The sequence below is a fragment of the Pogona vitticeps genome, chromosome 2 (assembly GCF_051106095.1).
Source record: "Pogona vitticeps strain Pit_001003342236 chromosome 2, PviZW2.1, whole genome shotgun sequence".
NCBI lineage: Eukaryota > Metazoa > Chordata > Lepidosauria > Squamata > Agamidae > Pogona > Pogona vitticeps.
Window position 1 is genome coordinate 312,774,577 of NC_135784.1, and position 17,694 is coordinate 312,792,270.

At 54.8% G+C, this 17,694-nt stretch overlaps 2 protein-coding genes and 1 long non-coding RNA gene across 13 annotated transcripts in view; 2 read left to right on the forward strand and 1 right to left on the reverse strand.

Moving 5' to 3' along the window:
• The window catches only part of LOC110082805 (phospholipid-transporting ATPase ID), a 64,139-nt gene extending 62,901 nt beyond the window's left edge, over nt 1–1,238 (forward strand). For all 7 annotated transcript variants that reach the window (XM_072993081.2, XM_072993082.2, XM_072993080.2 and 4 more), the window contains one exon: nt 397–1,238. In XM_072993081.2, coding sequence (XP_072849182.2) covers nt 397–627 — 231 coding nt within the window. In that variant the 3' untranslated portion in view covers nt 628–1,238. The remainder of the gene's footprint in view (nt 1–396) is intronic.
• A 3,701-nt stretch (nt 1,239–4,939) lies between these two features.
• Nucleotides 4,940–16,994, reverse strand: LOC140705025 (uncharacterized). Of its 4 annotated transcripts, none has more exons than XR_013541005.1 (3): nt 15,000–16,994; nt 8,095–8,206; nt 4,940–7,981 (listed from the first exon to the last, which is right to left on the reverse strand). It is a non-coding gene; the product is annotated as an uncharacterized LOC140705025 (long non-coding RNA). The 4 variants fall into 4 exon arrangements; XR_012084598.2 differs by lacking the exon at nt 15,000–16,994 and adding an exon at nt 10,321–11,943; XR_012084596.2 differs by lacking the exon at nt 15,000–16,994 and adding an exon at nt 10,348–11,612.
• The window catches only part of RUSC2 (RUN and SH3 domain containing 2), a 42,176-nt gene continuing 34,310 nt past the window's right edge, over nt 9,829–17,694 (forward strand). Inside the window, exon 1 of one of the 2 annotated variants that reach the window (XM_072993078.2) lies at nt 9,829–9,968. The gene's annotated coding sequence lies outside the window, so the exon portion shown is untranslated. Of the gene's footprint in view, nt 9,969–12,126; nt 12,610–17,694 lie in introns of those variants that run through there. The other variant, XM_078384194.1, reaches the window with a different exon arrangement.

A 17,694-nucleotide genomic window follows, 5' to 3' on the forward strand; every position in this document is an offset into this window, starting at 1 on the left:
AGGGCACCAGCCCTCAGCCTCTTGGTGACAGACACACTCCCCTCCTCCTCCTCCCATGTTCAGATCCTGGCAGGGAAGCCTAAGGGTGCCTTGGCTTGGAAGGAGACACACACACACACACACACACACACACACACACACACACACACACCCCTTTGGAGTGGAGTGGGGCAGGTGTGTGTGCCCCCATCTGCCGCTCCCGGTCTGAGCCAGAAGCCGTGGCACCGGTGAGCTGCGCTGTGCTGGCTTGTGACCCAGCAGGTGCCCTGGACCTGCCTGCCCTTTCTTGGGTCTGGAGGGCGGCTTCCCTTTTGCGCACTGGGGCCCAGCATGCAGCTCTGCTGCCTCCCCCCCGGTTCCCCCCCACACACTGAGGTCCTCCACCTCTGCTCGCAGGTCCTGTGCCGGGTTCGGGAGCTGCAGAAGCGGCCGCCGCCACCTTCGCCCCAGCGCCGCCTGAGGCGCAGCATCTCCCGCCGCTCCGGCTACGCCTTCTCGCACCAGCACGGCTTCGGGGCCCTCATCACGTCGGGACGGAACATGCGGGCCAAGTCGCCCTTCAGCTTCACAGGCTCCTACTCCCCAAATAGCGAGAGGCACCAGCTGAAGTGGGCCGACCCACACTAAGGGGGGGGCTCTCATGGGCCCGAGGCTCCGGCATGCAGGACCGGCAGCTGGAAAGGGACCTCTGGGAGCGGGAGTGCCCGGGCAGGGTCTTTGCAAGGACCGCAGAGGGCGCGAAAGAAGGACGGAGGCCCCGCCAGTGGCCGGGCAGGCAGGCAGGCAGTGGGGCGCCCAAAGGCTGTAGCACACTCTGGGGCTCAGGCTGTGCCTGGGAGGACGCTGGGGCACAGAGGGCTGGCTGGAGGCCCCCACCCAGAGCCGCCGCCCCCCTGATCCTGGGGGAGGCGAGGGGTGACCAGGAAGGAAGGAAGGAAGGAATGAAGGAAGGGCTGGCGTCCACCTGGGGGGCTGCCCCTCTTTTTGCTGGCCAACGTGGCAAGGGCACCCACCTTTGCCGATTCCAATGCCAAGAGTCCCCGCCCGCAGCCCCTTTGGGGTGGCCGGAGCCGTGGGGCAACCAAGACGTCACCAAAGGTCTTTCTTGAACTCTGCCGTGGGGCGAGGGAGCGCCTTTGGAATGGGGAGTGGCAGTGGACCGCAAGGGGGCTGAGGGTGGGGGGGAGGGGGCTCAGCCTTGTACAAGACTTTCGAATAAAAGCCTAGCCTCCAAGGGGCGCCCCCGGTGTGCAGCCTGGTTGCTCCTTCTGACCTCCGGAGGAGATGGAGCGGTGGGTGGGGGGAGGTGGGAGGGGGCCCTCTGCGACATCTGGGGCCAGGGAGAAGTGTGCTGGACGCTGGTGCCCAGGTGAACGGGGTGGGGCATTGCCACCTTGGGCCGCGGGGGCAGGGGGCTCGCCGGGTTGGGCGGAGCGCTCCACCCGCAGACTGGGGTGTGAGTGTGTCTTTCCTCAGGCCTTGCCTTCTACTCCCCAGTGCCCCGCAACAAATGAGGCAGGCTGGGCGGCAGCTTCCCCCTGACCTGCGTGCCCGCCAGGGGGTGGGTGGGTGGCTTCTGACCAGTGGGGCGAGTTGAGGGGGCTGATGCTCCCTCCCGGTGGGTTTTGGCCCCAGGCGTCCGGGGCTCAGTGCAGGCCTTGCTCCTGTGGCTCTTCAGGCAGGGCTGAAGTGGGGCACTTGTGGGGTGAGGGGAAGGGGCTCCCTGGGGCAGGGCGGCGGCCGAGGGGCAGTAACCGAGGAGCACCCAGCTGTGTTGCTGTAGCCCAGAGAGAAGGCTCTGGACAAAGATGACACATGGGCTGAGACGCCAGAAGCAGGAGGGTGATGGAGCTCTGCGCCCTTTCCCAGAAAGGACAGTTCACATATCGCATGGCTTCAAACTGGGGCTAGGAAGAAGTATGATAAATAATTATTAGTAATAACTAGAAGCCAGCACTAATTTGGCAAGGACAAATCCTGCTGGACTAATCTGATCTAATTTTTTGATCAGGTAACCTCCCTGATAGAGGGAATGCTATAGACATAATATATCTTGACTTTAGCAAAGCTTTTGACAAAGTGCTGCATGATATCCTGATTAGCAAGCTGGGCTGGATAGATCAAGTGTCAGGTGGCTACAGAATCGTACTCAGAGGGTGATGATTAGTGGGTCCTTCTCTAACTGGGAGGAGGTCACAAGTGGGGGAATCCCCAAGACTCAGCCCTGGGCCTGGTGGACTTCAGCATTATTATTAATTACTTAGATGAGGGAGTGCGGATAATGCTTGTCAGATTTGCAGATGATGCCAAATTGGGCAGAATAGCTAATACCCTAGAAGTCAGAAACAAAATTCAAAATGACCTTAATAGGATGGAGCACGGGGCCGAAAGCAACAGAATGAAATTCAACAGGGAGACGTGCAAAATCCTGCACCCTGGAAACAAACCAAACACACAGTTACCTGAAGAACACCAGACCCAGGACTGATCCCTGGGGTACCCCACTGGTCACCTCCTCCCAGTTGGAGAAGGAGTCATTAATCATCACTCTCTCTGAGTACGATTATGTCACCAACGGTGTGTCCACCTGACACTTGATCTATCAAGCCCACACCTAGTTAGCTTGCTAATCAGAATACCATGGAGGGCACTTGGTCAAAGGCTTTGCTGAAGTCAAGATATGCTACGTCCACCGCATTCCCTCTGCCTGTCAGGGAGGTGACCTGATCACAAAATGAAGTCAGGTTAGTCTGTCAGGATTTGTTCTTGACAAATCCGTGTTGGCTTCTAGTTTTCACTGCATTGTTTTCAAGGTGCACGTGGAATGACTGCCTCAAAATCTTCTCCAGAATTTTCCCTGGGATTGACATCAGGCTGACCTGTTTCCCTGGTTCCCCCTTTCGCCCTTTTTGAAGAACGGAACAACGTTAGCTCTCCTCCAGTCCTCGGGGAACCTCGCCCATCCTCCATGATTTCAAGAAAATGCTAAACGGTGGTTCTGCAATCTGCTCAGCCAGTTCCTTCAATATCTTTGGATGCAATAAGTGCTTCAGCAGAGGGAGCAGCTGCCTTTCTCGAGTACATACAGCCAAAGGGGGGGGGGGGGGGAGAGCCAAGATGGACAAAGGATGAAGTCTTTTGTAGGCTTAAAGACAGCGGTGGCGGCGACAGCCTTGTTGTTGTAAAAGGAGTCCTTGGGGCCCTTCTTGTCTTGATCTGGTTGCAAAGCCACCCAGGCCTGCGGCTGCCCTGGATTTCTCCCTCCCTTCCTGCCTGTTAGGAAAGCGGGAACTCACTTCAGAGAGACAAGAAGGAAGCAGCCGGCTGAAACGTCCTAATGTGTGTGTACATCTGGAAAATATCACAGGGGAAAATACCAGGGGCACAGGATATCTCTGGCCTGCCTTTTAAGCAAGGCCTTGCTGTCTGCATCCGAGGTTGTCTTTTGTTTAAACAGCAATATTCTCTAACCACCCCCCGGGGGGGGCACTACCACCTGTTTTGGTTCACCCTTAGCACCTGCTGCTGCTGATGGACGGGGCAGCCCTTAAGCTTGCGGCGTCTTAAAATTAGCTGGCCATGTTTATGGCTGCTTGGTCTGCAAGGCATAACTATGGATGCACTCCTTAAAATAGTTGCATGGGTTACCAACTTTGCTCTCTGTCTAGCTGCCAATGAGCTGCTATTATTAGTGCTGGGCAGTATCTGTAATCTCTTTTGGCATCTGAATGCAGTTCAATTAATATTTTTACATATGCAGCTGCTGCGGGTTGTTTTTGGTGGGAGGTGGGTTGCTTTGTTTTTAGTTTCAGAAATCCCTCTGGGTGATGGTTGTGTTTGTTTTCCATGCTGCCTGCTCTTCTGAACTGAAGAGCATACAACATGGAAATCATGCTGTACAGGAACATTTGCTTGATGCAGTTGCTCTTTGCAACTTGAATAGCTGCCTAGATCATGAAAGGTCAGAGACCTTTGGGTAGTATGGGTGGCATATAAATAAATAAATAAATAAATAAATAAATAAAGGTTGGCCTGAGCCACGTTTTAAGGAGGGGATGACCCACGCATCCATTGTGGCCATGGCAGCAACCCCCTCCCGCACCCCAGCCAGTGGGCACGTGTGTTTGTGTGTGTATGTGTGTCATGCCATTGCACCTAGCCAGAGCGCTCCACCGGCACCCATTCAGGCAACCCTTGCTTTTGCAGGATTCTTACGTCAGGTTGGAGAAGGTTCAGGATTTCTCCACAGGAAGGAAGGCTCATCTCTTCCTCAGAGGGAGGGGCTCAGCACTGGCCAGCCTGAAGGCTGCGCATGAATGACTCACCCGGGAAAGGGGTGTGGGAATCTTTGACTCAGTTGCCTCCCAAGCCAGCGCTCTAGAGAACAGGAGGCAGATCGGCCGGAGAGGCTGGCTCAAGGCGTGCTCGGGTCAAGGAAGAGAGGCTAAAGGACTGTGCCTTGGACCCACTTGTCACGGAGCCCACCAGGGGACAGGGCACGCTGGATTTAGTATTATGTGGGACTCGGGACCTGGTTGGGGACGTGAATGTCACTGAGCCGCTAGGCAATAGTGACCGTGCTTTGATCTCTTTCGCCATGCATGTTGGGCAGAGAGTGTCAAGCCAATCTGACACAAAACCCCTTGATTTCCGAAGGGCGGACTTCCCTCAGATGAGGAAAGTCGTTAGAAAGGAGTGGAAAAGGAAGCTAAAAAGAATCCAGTCTCTCCAGAGTGCGTGGAGCCTGTTTCAGCGGAAGTGTATATTGCAAAGGAAGAAGGGCTCAACTAAGTCCAAGAGGGTCCTGGCATGGTTAACGAGGGGAGTCAGGAAGGCTTTAAAGGGCAAGGAGGGGTTCATCCATAAATGGAAATCATTCCCAAATGAGGAAAATAAAAAGGAGCACAAACTCTGGCAAAAAAAAAGTAAGAAGAGGATATACAAGGCAAAGAATATTTATTTATATTTATTTATTTATTACATTTATAGCCCACCCATCTAGTCATATAGACTACTCTGGGTGGGTAACAACATATCATGTAACAATTTAAAATCATAACAATATATTACTAAATAAACAATGATCCAAGATGGGAGAAAACACAAGATAACAAAAATTCAGACGGGTGGAGGAAAGCCTTGCTTAAACAGCCAGGTTTTCAATTGGCATTTAAAGATGCCCAGCGGCGACGGGGCCATGCGAATCTCAGGAGGGAGGCTCTTCCAAAGACAACAAAAGTAATATGACGCAATATAAAGGGGAATAATAAAAGCTTCGTTAAATATGTTAGAAGCGGGAAACCTGCCTGAGAAGTAGGCCCTCTGGATGGGGAGGGAGGGGAAGGGGGACTTGGAGATGGCAGAGAAATTAAATGAGTTCTTTGCATCTGTCTTCACGACAGAAGACCTTGGGCAGATTCAGCAGCCTGAACGGCCCCTTCCTGACTAATTAATTCAATCAGATACAGGTTAAAAGAGAGGATGTTTTAGACCTAATTGATAAATTGAAGATCAATAAGTCACCAGGCCCCGATGGATTATTACAGGTCACACCGATCTTAAAGGGAAGGAGGAGGGGGGACCCAGGAAACTACAAGCCAGTTAGCCTAACATCTGTTCCAGGGAAGATGGTGGAAAGCCTCATCCAAGATAAAATCTTAAAAGACAGAGAAGAACAAGCCTTGTGGAGGGAGAATCAGCATGGCTTCGCAAGGGCAGGTCTTGCCTCACAAATTACAGTATTTGAAATTCTTTGAAAAGGTCAACAGGCACATGGATGAGAGTGAACTAGTGGACATGGTCTGTCTGGATTTTCAGAAGGCAGTTGACACAATCCGTCACCAAAGGCTGGTGAGAGAACTCCACGGTGAGGGGATGAGAGGGCAGGTCCTCTTATGGACTGAGAAGTGGTGGAGAACCAAGAAACAGAGAATAGGTGTCAATGGGCAAATTTTCACCACAGAGAGAGGTGAAGAGTCATGTGCCCCAGGGATCCGTCCTGGGACCAGTGCTTTTCAACCTGTTCCTCAATGACCTGGAGACAGGGATAAGCAGGGAGGTGGCCCGGTTTGCAGAGGACATGAAACTTTTCAGGATGGTGAAGACCAGAAGGGATTTTGAAGAGCTCCAGAAGGATCTCTCCAAACTGGGAGAACAGGTGGCAAAAAGGCAAATGCATTTCAATATAAGAAAATGTAAAGTAATGCACATGGGGGGGGGGGAATCAAAATTTTAGTTATCAGCGAATGGGTTCTGGGCTGTCCGTGGCAGATCAGGAAAGAGATCTTGGTGTGCTGGTGGACAGCTCGATGAAAGGGCCAACCCAGTGTGTGGCAGCAGTGAAGAAGGGCAATTCCATCCTAGGGATCATTAAAAAGGGGATTGAAAATAAAACAGCCAACATTCTAATGCCCTTGTACAAAACGCTGGCAAGGCTGGACCTGGAGTATTTATTGTGTACAGTTCTGGTTGCCGCAGCTCAAAAAAGATATGGTGGAACTGAAAAAAGGTGCAGAAGAGAGCGACTCAAATGATGACTGGGCTGGGGCACCTCCCTGATGAGGAAAGGCGACAGCGTTTGGGGCTCTTTAGTCTGGAGAAAAGGCGCCTGAGGGGGGAACATGATGGAGATGTATAAAGTTATGCAGTGGATGGAAACTCTTTTCCCTCTCATGCAATACAAGAACCAGGGGACATCCATTCCAATGGAGCATTGGGAGAGTGAGAACAGACCAAAGAAAACATTTATTGACCCAGTCTGTGGTTAGTCTGTGGAACTCCTTGCCACAGGATGAGGTGAGGGCATCTGGCCTACATGGCTTTAAAAGGGGATTGGACAGATTCCTGGAGGAAAAGTCCATTGCAGGAGACCAGCCATGATGGGGAGGAATAATGTCCAGGCTTAGAAGGAAGGGACCTCCAAAGGCCAGAGGCGGGAGTGTAGTATCAGAAGACAGGGATCTGATTGTCTCGTGTGCTCCCAGAGGCATCTATCTGGTGGGGCCACGGTGAGATACAGGAAGCTCAGGACTAGATGGCCCCTTGGCCTGATCCAGCACAGGGCTCTTCTGACGTTCTTACTAGAGACCCCCACCTCCTGGGATGGATGTGGCTGATGCCCTTGGCTGCTCACACATCACTGAAAAGGGTGGCAAGAAGGACATTTGCATCAAATTGCACAGGGTTGGCTTCATGTCCAGGTGCAAAACTAGGAAGACACAGAATTAGAGTCCCTCTCCGGCAAGTGAGCAAGAAGGTCTATCCAGTGGCCTCTGCCGGGCGGCTGCTCAAAGTGGCCGATGGGCCCCTTCAAGGCTCCTGATCTCCCACCTTCTTGTGATCTTTAAATAAGAGAAAGAAGTGGAGAGGCCTTCAGAAGGAGGCCTATTCACCCCTAAAAGAAGACACGGGGCCACCCTGCTAGGCCCAGGTTCCTGGGCAGGGCAGGCCAGACTAGGCTAAAGGGTCACCTCGGGCAGAGCTCCCCCTGCCAATCCCTGCAGGCTGCCTTCATCTTCCGGCCAGAAGCCAAGCCTGTGAGCCTCTCCATAAAGCTGTCATCCGGCAGGAGGCAGGACTCACTCTGCTGCTGCTGCTGCTGCCGCCGCCATCTCCCAGCTGCACGGAGCAGGCCAAATGGGAGCACCAGCTATGGGCTCCAGGCTCATGTTTACGGGCAAGAGGGAACGGCCACCTTCCCCTCCTACTGGCTCAGTCCACAGGTTGCACAATCAAAAGGGTGGATGAGTGGAAAGGATGACGAGGAACAAGCTGTGGCCGGAGGAGAGGCTCAAGCAGGGGCATGAAAACAAGAGAACGAAATATAACAAGGAAAAGTGTCAAGTTCTACACCTAGGGCGGAAAAACACACAAATACACAATTATAAGGTGGGGGATACTTGGCTCGGTAATACTACGAGGGAGAAAGATCTTGGATTTGTCGTAGATCACAAGCGGAATATGAACCAACAGTGTGATGTGGCTGCAAAAAAAGGCAAAAGCAAATTCAGGATGCATTAACAGAAGTACCCTATACTCTCCAGATCCCATGACATGCTAGTCGTCCCTCTCTGTTCAGCACTAGTTAGGACTCACCTTGAGTCTTGTGTCCAGTTCTGGACACCACACTTGAAGAAGGATTCCAACAAACTGGAGCAAGTTCAGAGGAGGGAAACAAGGATGATGATCAGGGGGCTGGAAGCGAAGCCTAAGAGAAAAAGAACTGAACATGTTTAGCCTTGAGAAAAGAAAACGGAATGGAGATATAGCATTTTTCAAATACTTGAAAGGCTGCCATTCGGAGGAGAGAAATGATCTGTTCTCCATTATCCCAGAGTGCAGGACACACAACAATGGTCTTAATTAACAGGAAGCCAGATTTTGGTCGAATGTCAGGAAAAAACTCCTAACTTCAGAACACGGCCAAACAGCCCAAAAAATCTACAACAACCATCGGATCCTGGCCGTGAAAGCCTTCGAGAAAACGCCTAGCTGTTAGAGCAGTGCAACCATGGGACCCCTGGCCTCAGGGGGAGGTGGCGAGCCCTCCAAGGCTGGAGGCCTTCAAGAGAAACTTAGCCAACCCCCTGTCAGATCTGCTTGGATTTGGATTCCTGCCTTGAGCCAAGAAGGGGGGTGGTGGTTGGACTCGATGGCCTTATAGACCTCTCCCAACTCTATGATTCTAGGATTCTAAAAAAGGAGATTTCCCAGCTAAAAACAAAAATGAAAAATATTCCACTATGTTTCCAGCTTCTCTGTGTGGCCACTGAGGTGGTTCCACTCAGTGTGCTGTAATATGTGCCGTATTAGAATACCGTATGCAAAGTAGGGTATTTAACCTTAATGGAGACCATATTTAAGACTTTTTGAAACTTGGCAGCTGATTTGATACTCCCATCTTTCTTTCTTTGCGACCTTAACATCTGCCCTTTCCCACAATCAGCTCCAGCTGACTTGGGTCCTTCCAAGGAGAAAAGTGGGGTAAATTTATAAAACAAACAAACCATAAGCCTGGCCCTTCTCCTCTGCGAACCCGGTGATGTAGTCCATGCAGAGGGGCCCAAGGTGACCGGCGAGCTTCCTGAAGGAAAGCCACCCATCGGTGAGGTTCTGGGTCGCTTCCTTGGGCCACGAGTCTCTCTGGGACGAAAGAGGCCGCCTGGCTTGTTCCCAGAGAGCCCCGTCCGCTCGCTCAGTTCCTCTCTCCGGGGAGAATGGCCTGGGGCTGGAGGGGTGTGGAGGGGCAGGGGGCCATGAGAGGGGCTGGCAGGTCTCTTCCTTGGACTCCGGCCCCTCTTCTCTGCCTGGCTCCAGGACCTGCTCCAAACGCCAGTGCATCCCAGCCTGACTCACCCTGGGGTCAGGAAGAGCACACCCCACACCTTCCGGGGAGCATCCTGAATCTCCTGCTCCATCTTCTGGCTGGACGAGAGAGGCAGAATATTGACCTCTCTAGCCAGTCTTGCAAAACAACGTCCAGTTTTGTGAGCCACCCGTCCCCCCCTCGGGCCCTGCTCTTGGACTAAAGGGTCCCGAGGACTGGACCGTCCTGGGGGTGGGTGGGTGGACAAGGCTCTCCCTTGGAACGCAGTAAACAAAACCGGCGGGCAGCTGGCTGGGCTTCTAAACTGAGCGCTTGCCTGGAGCCATCCCAAAGTGGTTGTTTTGATATTTCCAGGGCCTCGTGGGGCACAGGCTGAAGTCATGCTTGCCGCCGCGTGCTCCACATTGCTGGCATTCCAGGGTGGAGCGAGGCTGGCTGGCGGGGCCCTGCCCTTCCTGGGCTGCAGCCGGCCGCCTTCCCTTCCCTTCCCTTCCCTTGCCTAGCCTGTCAGTGACAGGCCCAGCTTGCTGGAGTTTGGAGCAGGGAGGGAGGTCGCCAGGTTCGGGGGGGGGCTGTGATGTGGGACCCCTGAGGAGCCTGCCCCGGCGGTGGCGGCGGCGGCGGTGGCAGCTACCGACATTTGGTGAGTGACAGGAGGGCTCTCCTTTTGTTGGGCGGGTGGCCGTCCCCAGGCCTTGGCTCAGCATTTCCGTGGTGCGGACGAGGGCAGGTGCCCTCTGCGTGTGTGTGATGGTCAGGGATGGGACTGGAGGGCCAAAGGCTTCTGGCGCTTGGAGGGGGAGGCTGTACCTTGCTGGCTGGGGAAAGCAGGTTTTAGCGGCAATACCCGGCTCCCCTGTGCTTACACACACACACAGAGAGAGAGAGAGAGAGAGAGAGAGAGAGAGAGAGAGAGCGACGCACACGCGCACACACACGCACGCACACACACCCCCTCGGGGAGGTGTGGTGTTTCTGTACATCCGGATACGCACGGTGGGTACCTGTGCAGCCCGTCCTACCTCGAAGCGTGTGGCTCGGTCTCTCTCACGGCGGGTGGGAGCGGCACGGTCTGCGGTGAACTCAAATATTATGGTTTTAAAAATCAAAACACGCCAAAAGTGGCGGGCGGTTCTGTGGGTGTTTTCATTTTAAAGCGTATTCATGTCACTAGCCCTCACTCGCTGGCCCGTTGCCGACGCGCCGTTTGCAGCCGCCTAGGTAGGCGCCCCCCCCCCCGCCGCTGCCGCCGCCGCCGCTCATCTCGCGAGCTAAACATCGGGGGGGGGGGAGAGGGCGTTTTTGAAAAGCAGGCGGCGATGGCCCTGGCGGCCCAGGAAAGGGGGTCACGAGAGGGCAAAGATCCGGGGAGATCTGTGGGTGAGGAAGAGTAAGCGGGACCCCAGGGAGCGTTTCGCCCCAAAGCCCCGGCGACCGCCGCCCACCAGCGCCAGCGGGACCTCCGGGACCTCCGCAGGCGCCCCCCCCCGAGGCTAGGAAGGGGCAGCGGGGGCCCGACGGCAGAACGGCAGAACGGCGGGGGCGGCCGAGGGGTCTGTCCTCCGCCGAGGGAGGGAGGGAGGGGGGGGAACCCGCGCCAGAAAGAAGATCCTCGCCTGAAAGCAGCCGGACGAGACTCCCCCCCCCCCCGCGCGACCCCAGCCGTCCGGGCGAGGGAGGGAGGGAAGGAGCGGGAGGGGCACCTCCGAGCCTCCCTCTGGGCGCGCCAGCATCGCGGCCGGGAGCGGAGCAGCCCCATCCGTGGCCTTTCGGGGACGATGCCCCCCCCGATTCCACCGGGCTCCCCCGGGGCGTGACGTCACCGGCTCCTTCGCGTGGCCTTCTGGGCGCTGTAGTCCGGCGGCCCCTTTGCCCGCGCGGGGTGTGGGGGGGGAGCCCCGCCCCCGCGCGGACGCTTGGCGGCCTCCCAGCCGAGGACGGCTCCGGTGAGGGAGCGCCGGGGATCGGGGAGGCCTCCCTTTCAGCCGCAGCTGGGGAGCAAGCGCGAGGGGCGGGCGAGGCTCGGCCGGGATGCCCGCGGGACCCTCTCCGGCCAGGCGTTCCGAGGGGGGAAGCCGCGCCGAGGGGGCGGGGGACCCGACGGGGCTGCGGGCGCTTCTGCCGGCCCCGGGACCTTCGGGTGGCGGCGCCGGGTCTCCGCCTGCCCGCTCTGGCCCCGAAGCGCCGCCCTCGCCCCTTTCGGCGCCCCGACCCTGCCCGCCCGCCCGCCTTGGGGGGGGGGGCTTTTAGCGGATGGGGAGCCTATCCTTCGGAGCGCCCCCCCTCCCCGAACGCCAGCATCTTCCCTCCCGAGCGCTCGCTCCGGGTCCAGCCGAGGCTGGATCGGCCGCTGTTCTCCTCCTCCGCAGAGGCCTTGGGAGGAGGAAGCCCGTGCACCTCTGGGGGATGGAGGCTCGCCCCCCTGCCCGTCCCGGGAGCGCCTGTGCCGGCCCTTCCTCCCCCCAGCGGAGAGAGGCGGAGGGAGCCCCGGCTTGCGGACGGGGGTTGCTCCCCGCGCCCCCAAGTGCTGCCGGACCCCTCTGCGGTTTGGGAGCCGCCGGGCCCAGCGCGGGAGACCGGACGGACGCGAGCCTTGCTTCGGCTCAAGCCCTGCCTGTCGCCTGAAATGTGCTTAGACGGCCCGTGGAGCACAAAGGCGAGCGGAGGAGGAGGAGGAGGAGGCGCGCGCGGGGCGGGGGAGGCGGGAGGTTCGCCCGCGGCTGCCGCACCTCTTGCTCCAGCCAGAAGCAAGCGCCTTTAAACACAGCAATCCAGCTAGAAGCCCTTTGCGCCCTCGGGGTTGGGTTTTCCTGCCATTGTGGTTTTGCTGTTAGAGAAAAGGGCATGCTGGTGGATCGGGCTTGAGCAATTGTGTATGCTTCATATCAAGTGTGCTCTGGGGGAGAGAGCGGCAGAGGAAGGCTCCGGAGACCTGTCCGGGGAAACTCATGAGGAGGAAGGACGGGTGAAGCCAATCCTTAAGGATCCCACCTTGAAACCCCTCTTCTTAGGGTCACTTTAGTTTGGATGGCTCCATGGCTTAGGTCTCTGTCTGGGGTGGGGCATGTTGGGAGTTTGAACCCCCACTGGGACTCCTAGAAGAAGAGCCAGCCTATGTGGCCTTGTTCAAGCCAGGAACTGGTCCCAGGGTGCCCCCCCCAAAGAGTGGCGTGGGGAGCCGCTTCTGGACATTCTCTTCCTTCAGAAAGGGGTCGCCATCAGTTGGAAGAGCCTTGATGGCACACCGACCCTGCCTGCCTACCTACCTGCCTGCCTAGATAAAGGTAAAGGTAAAGGTTCCCCTTGACATTTAGTCCAGTCGTGTCCAACTCTAGGGGGCGGTGCTCATCCCCGTCTTCAAGCCATAGAGCCAGCATTTGTCTGTAGACAGATTCCGTGGTCACGTGGCCAGCGTGACTAGGCACGGAACACTGTTATTTTTCCCACCATGGTGGTACCTATTTATTTACTCGCATTTACATGCTTTTGAATGGCTAGGTTGGCAGGAGCTGGGACAAGCGATGGGAGCTCACCCTGTCGCGTGGATTCGATCTTACGATGGCTGGTCTTCCAACCTTGCAGCACAGAGGCTTCTGCGGTTTAACCTGCAGTGCCACCACGTCACCTACCTACCTACCTACCTACCTACCTACCTACCTACCTACCTACCTACCTACCTACCTACCTACCTACCTACCTACCTACCTACCTACCTACCTACTTGTAATTTGGGCACAGCGTGATGGAGCATAACACATATTTACTGCAACTGTTGGACCAGGTAATAAGTACACCTTTCATCTCTTCCTGGCATCCCTGAGACCCCAGGAGGGAAAAGCAGTTGCCTGGACCTGTGTGGGCGAGCGAGCGAGCGAGCTAGGCAGGAGCTGGAGGACTCTGGCTCACGAGCTGCAAGCCAGGGTTCTGGGCTCAGAGACTCAGGAGAAGCAGAACACTGTGGCTTTCGTGCCATGCCCCAGCCAGGGAGCAGAGGGTATGTGGAGAATCCAGAAGGGCATGGGAGAGAAGCCCTTCTCCAGCTGGGCGGTGGGGGCATTCTGTCAAAGGGGTTGCTGGCTGAGGAGGCAGAGTGGCTGTCCTGGCAGATTGTGTGCAAGCTGGCAGGGTGCCTCTCTCCTGGCAGTTCCCCTGCCCCCCCCCAGCCCAGACAAGTTCGTGCCAGCCCTTCTTCTCCAACCCGCCCCCCCCCTCCGCCTTGCAACGGCCAGCATATTTGTCAGGACACTAGGTCCTTTCATTAGCAGCCCAGGCCTTCTTTCCCTGGTGGAGGGGCGGAGGGGGATGGGCAGGCAAAACGAGGACAGCTCTCCCTGCCTGCTTAAGCAGGGAGAGAAGGGAAGAGATGAGGAGGCTGGCAGGGACCACAGTACAGGGCCCAGAGTCATATCATAGAATATCGTAGGGTTGGAAGGGACTTTGGAGGTCTTCTAGTCCAACCTCCTGCCCAAGTCCGGAGACCTGATCTCATCCCGGACCTCTTCCCATCCCAGACAGATGGCTGTCCAATCTTTGCTTGAAAACCTCCAGCAATGGGGCACCCACCACATCGGGAGGCGAGCTGTTCCACTGCTTCATGGGTCTCACCATCAGGAAATTCCTCCTTGTTTACAGGTTGGATCTCCCTCTGATGAGTTTCCACCTGTTGATTCTTGTCCTACCCTCCGGAGCCATGGAGAATCAATAGATGCCCTCTTCCCTGGCGCAGCCTTTCAGATCTTGGAAGACTGCTATCATGTCTCCCCCTCGGTCTTCTCTTTGTTAAGCTGAACATACCTAGTTCTTCATAGGATTTAGCCTCCAGTCCCCTCATCATCTTGGTTGTTCTTCTCTGCGCCCCTTCCAGGGCCTCGGCATCTTTTTTGTATTGTGGTGACCAGAACTGGACACAGCAAGTGCGGCCTCACCGGTGTGGTATAGAGTGGTACTCTCACTTCCCATGATCTTGATGCCGTCCCCCTGTTGATGCAGCCTAGGACGGTGTGGACTTTCACGGCTGCTGACTCATCCTTAGGCGGAAGTCCACCAGGACCCCTAAATCCCTCTCACAGGTACGACTGTCGAGCCAGGTCCCACCTGTCCTGTACCTGTGCATCTGGTTCTTCTTTGCAGTCTCTGTGAATGCACACAGTTGGGTTGTTCTGCGCCCTGTGCTGAACCTCTCGGAAGTTTCTAGAGCTTAAAAGACCCATGATTAGTGGGATGTTCCCCCATGGAACGCCTGCTCCACCCATCACTCCTCCCCTCAGTTCCTTTTTTCCGCCGTGTTGGGTAGACCTGTTTCGGAGACTAGAGCGATCTGTTGAATTAATACTGTACTTCATATTGAATCATCATTTATTTACTTCAAATTCCTTTCAATTATCTTTCTTTATTGGCTGTTTCCTCTGTGAGTTTATTCCAGTTTTTTCTCTACCCGTGTTTTGCCAATGCCCCCCCCCACCATTTTTCCCCTCCTGTTTCCCCCCGCTCTTTTATGGCCCCCTTCAGGCCTTTCAAGTAGTGCGTTCTCTGCACAAAAAATATCCTGCTAACGGACGGCCATGACCGTTGCCTCTTCTGTCTTGGAGAACAACATCCTACATATTCCTGCTCTGAGTGTAAAAGGCTAACTAATCCAGCTCTAAAACTGTGTTTACAAAGATTGAGGTCTTACCTCTGGGAAAAATCTCTGAATCCACCTCCGGTCGCTACGGAATCTTCACGATCTCCAGACCCTCAACCAGATCAGCAAAATCCACCCATGCCTGCTTCCAGCCCTGCGACTCCTTTTCCCACTCCTAAGGAGAAGTCAAAGTGCACTTCAAAATCGAAATCCATGTCGCTGTCAAAGGCCTCAACTCTCTATATTCTTCTTCTAAGAAGAAAAAGACAAGAGGACTTCTAAGAAATTGAAGAAAACCTCAAAGTCCACTCAGCTCGACCCACCACAGCCGACTCTTCCACCTCCCATTCTTGAAGAATCATCTAAAGATGCTCCGGGCTCTCTGTCTGACAGAGATGACCCTTCTCTACTTCCGGCCCAAGGTCTAACTTCCGCCGGTATTGGCCTCTTTCCAGCTGAAGTTCATTCCAGCCAGGCCTTGGCCCATTCGAGCCCTGCATCATCAGGGCGGGCAATTCTTTTCAAATTATCCAGCTCCGATTCATCTCGCCACTCTCTTAGAAAAAACCAGGAGAAGAGACGGCATCTATCACCTGCTCAGTACAACCTCCCATACCAGGAGTACTACTATTATCCACAATCCTCTCGACACCACTTCCGAGATGATAGAAGAGATAGATACTACCAATATGACCCATATCTACATGATGATCCTCAAGAACAGTTATATTATGATGAGGGTCCGCTACAATTTACCATAACCACACCGATCCTCACCTTCACTCTCTCCATCTCCTCCTCAACATCGACACTAGCCTCAGCATTCGATACCGACTCATACAACCCTTCCGTCTAAACCAACCTTGAAATGCCCTTCATCGACTGTAGAACATTCTCAATCAAAGTGTCCTAAACATTCCTCTAAACACCTTCCCCAGGCATCACTGCAAGTTACTACTACTTATAAAAGTCCCCCCCTCCTCCTCCTAACATGGAGAGATATCCCACACAGATGGTTCCCACAGCACAACCTCCTTCCTCCATGCAAATATCGATGCCAGAACCTTGACGCCAATCTCCTTCTTCATCATCTCCATCAGTTCAGGACCTTGCCTCTGACGTATCAGAAGAATCACCATCTAATTTACCTACACCAACTTCTGATGTCACTGACAACCACCCACCCTCTCCATCAGAGGATTTACCTCTTTTTACATTGACAGGGCCAAATCATTCAGAAAATCACAGAGACTTTTCCTGTGTTTTCACAGCCCTCATAAAGGAGCTCCAGCTTCGCCTCAATCTATTTCTAGAAGGATTGTCCAAACTCTCATTGGCATATGAATTAACGGTCAAAACACCTCTTGAACATTTAAAGGCCTATTCTACCAGAGCGCTGTCAACATCCACTGCCTTCCAGTGTGGGATTGAACTCCCTCACATCTGCCTTGCAGCGACATGGTCTACTCCATCGACCTTTGTCAGACATTACCGTCTCGATGTCAGGGCACGGAATGATGCTGGTTTTGGCAGAGCTGTTTTGGCTTCCTTTCTACTGTGACATCCCACCATCCGGTAAGTGAGCTTGCTAATCACCCAACTGTGTGCATTCACAGAGGCCACGAAGAAGAAAGTTTACCTACTTGTAACCATGGTTCTTCTAGTGGTCCTCTGTGAATCCACACAGTTGGGTTGTTCTGCGCCTGCGCTGAACCTCTCGGAAGTTTCTAGAGCTTAAAGACCCATGATTAGTGGGACATTCCCCCATGGAGCGCCTGCTCCGCCCATCACTGATCCCCCTCAGTTCCTCTAAAAAAATCTGCCGCTGACAAAGAGCTGTTTCAAAGTACAACGTGATGGACAGAGGGGAGGATGGGCGGGATGTGTGGATTCGCAGAGGACCACTAGAAGACCCATGGTTACAGGTGGGTAACCCCTCTTTTATCCTGCCTAAGTGCAGGAGTCCTGCCCATCAGCTCTGTCTTTCCAGCAAAGTCCCAGCCCAGGGCCTGGCGGTCATCACAAAGGCCCCTTATCTGGGTTTGATCCCACAGTTCTTCTTTGCTTTGGTGGGGCCTCCTGGCTGGTCCTCAGGACCAGGAACGGCGCGGCTCCTGTGGAGAGGACTCTGGCCTGTGGAAGCAGGCAGGGGTTGGGCCTGGCCAGACCGTGACAGAGGCCTTGCCAGGAGCTGCTACAGGATGGAGGAATTTGGGGGGGGGGGAGGAGGGGCGTGTGCTGTGCCCAACGGGTGGTCTTTGAGGGGGGGGTGCAAGTGTGCCAATATGAATGTCTAGAGAAAGGACTCTCCCTGTTTACTACAGCACGGTCATAAGTATGCTATTGTAAAGAAACCCTGAGAGGGTGATTGTTCTGAGTGGTCACTCAAGGACACCCCCTCCCCAAACAGAGGAGCCGGATATGAGGGGGTCAGACCCATTGGTCAGGTGTATTGTGTCTAGTCACGATTGAGTTTGTATTTTAGTTTCATTTCTGTTGTTTGCAATTTTCTTTTTTTATCAAATAAAAAATAACGACTCTGGATTGGGGGGGGGGAAAGGAGTCTGTTGGGGGCCCCCCAGTGCTAAGGCTCCCGGGCTGATATTCGGCCTTATCGGTGGATAAGGAAAATCACTTTATTCCAGGACTCTCTTAGGCTTCCTGGGACCCCCTTCGCTGCAAGAGCGCAAGCAGGAGCCCCCGGAGAGCCAGCCACGCCACCCCCTTCAGAGCAGGTGCGTGTAGG